Source organism: Pipistrellus hanaki (assembly GCF_964339955.1).
Source record: "Pipistrellus hanaki genome assembly, chromosome: 2".
NCBI classification, from domain to species: Eukaryota; Metazoa; Chordata; class Mammalia; order Chiroptera; family Vespertilionidae; genus Pipistrellus; species Pipistrellus hanaki.
The window spans coordinates 142020091-142022360 of NC_140504.1; the positions used below are offsets into that span (position 1 = coordinate 142020091).

The following is a 2270-nucleotide window of genomic DNA, read 5'->3' on the forward strand; positions in this document are numbered from 1 at the left end:
AGTGTTTTTGAAAAGATCATCTAATTCACTTCCTTTGTTAAAGATAAATAGAGGCTGAGATGGTCTGAACAGATGGCTAGTTACTCACAGAACTGGACTTAGGCCCAGGTCAACTTATCCTCCACTTAGTTATCATTCTCCATGAATGTGTACTTCCTAACTTTCATTTTCATCTTTGTGAACAATCAAAAATGTTGCTGCTTCAAAACTCGCTCCCTTTGCCCTTGAACTCCAGGCGACTCTCACCTGCCTTCATCTCATGACAAAATCTCTCCTCAGACCCCAGCAACCCTTCCTCCTGTTTGCACACATGAACTAATTCAAGTCAAATTAACATCATTTTGGGTTTATTTCACTTCCTAATAGTATTATGTGCATTTTAGTTCTCTAATCATGAACTCCTTAATAGAATTTTTCTCATCATTACCCCTCCCACCCCAACACCTTCTATCCTTACGCTAAACATAGATGATTTTCACACAGAGAGTAGTTCACTATCTATTGACAGAACAGAAGAAGGGGAGGGAGCAGACTGCCTGATCATGTTTATATCCTACTAGAGGCCCAGTGCAGAGATTTGTGCACCTGTTGGGTCCCTCTGCCTGTCTGTGGAGATGGGGCCATAACTGGCTCTCTGACATCCCCTGAGGGGTCCAGGATTGTGAGAGGGCAGTTCTCAGGTGATGCAGCCTGATCTCCCTCCTCTCTGGTTCTGGGTGTGTCACCTGAGTACCACAGCTGCCAAGTCACCACAGCTCCTGCGTTGATCATCTGCCCCCTTGTGGTCAGTTCACATCATTGCTACCAGTTGGACTGTTGCTTAAGATATATATATCTTAAAACACACAGAATTCTCTCTGTTGTTGTTGTGCCTTTAAAACTACCTGTGGATTCTCAGCTGGCCTGCCCTAGACCCCCTGAGCGTCAGCCCTAGTCCCCCGCACGGCCCCGTTTCCTCTCCAAGATGGAAGAAACTATTATGAACCAAGAGAAACTCACCAAACTGCAGGCACAAGTGCGCATTGGTGGGAAAGGAACTGCTCCTAGAAAGAAGAAGGTTCACAGAACAGCTACAGCAGATGATAAAAAACTTCAGTTCTCCTTAAAGAAGTTGGGGGTAAACAATATCTCTGGTATTGAAGAGGTAAATATGTTTACAAACCAAGGAACAGTGATCCACTTTAACAACCCTAAAGTTCAGGCATCTCTGGCAGCGAATACTTTCACCATTACCGGCCATGCTGAGACAAAGCAGCTGACAGAAATGCTACCCAGCATCTTAAACCAGCTTGGGGCAGACAGTCTGACTAGTTTAAGGAGACTGGCTGAAGCTCTGCCCAAACAATCTGTGGATGGAAAAGCACCACTTGCTACTGGAGAGGATGATGATGATGAAGTTCCAGATCTTGTGGAGAATTTTGATGAGGCTTCCAAGAATGAAGCAAACTGAATTGAGTCAACTTCTGAAGAAGATAAACTTGAAGAAGTTTCTGGGAGCTGCTATTTTATATTATGACTGCTTTTTCAAATTTTGTTTATGGATCTGATAAAATCTAGATCTCTAATATTTTTTAGCCCAATGCCCCTGGACATTGCAGCTCTTTTCAGTTTTTGCTTATACATAAATCATTTTTTGCAGCTAATTAAGCTGAAGAAGCTTGGGAATAAAATTTGAAACAGGTTAATAAAGAAAAAAATAAAATAAAATAAAACTACCTGTGGTAGGCCAAATATATTCTATGTCAACTTTTCTTGACCGTGGAGAGGTGACCTGGTTGAAAAGTATATTGCAAGTAAATTGTTACTACGGTAGTAGTAATTATAGTATTGCCTTTTGGAAAAAATTTACATTTTTTTTAAAGTGGAGAAAGTTCAAAGTTATTCCTGTAATACCACTCTTACCACTTATGTTCTTGTACTATTGGAAAGGGTAGAGTTACAGCTTGAGAATAGCCACTGTCTTTTAAGTAACCTTGCATAGCTCTGCTCTGCTATATTGTACATTAATTTCTAGTCCATCTCACTTCCCATATTTCTCCCTTCTCAGGGAGATGTAGTATGTCAAGAACAGTTCAGATCCTGAGATTCTACCATGTTTGCAAGCTACCAACTTAGCCTGCCTCAATTTCATAGAGGCTAGTAGAAAACACAAGACCCTTGGGTCAGAGACAAAGAACAGTTTATTGCTTACACCAATAGCAGCAGCCAAAGTATTAGCATGTATCTCACTTCCCAGAGTCCAGTTTCCACAGTGTGACGCAATAAAACAA

At 41.3% G+C, this 2270-nt stretch overlaps 1 protein-coding gene across 1 annotated transcript; it reads left to right on the forward strand.

Moving 5' to 3' along the window:
- Positions 1 to 964: 964 nt before the first annotated feature.
- On the forward strand, positions 965 to 1535 carry LOC311618289 (transcription factor BTF3-like; the record flags this gene model as incomplete). The annotated part of the gene is made up of 1 exon (XM_084875707.1): positions 965 to 1535. One exon carries the CDS (start codon positions 965 to 967, stop codon positions 1448 to 1450), a length of 486 nt encoding a protein of 161 aa, XP_084731833.1. The 3' UTR covers positions 1451 to 1535.
- Between the last annotated feature and the right edge of the window lie 735 nt (positions 1536 to 2270).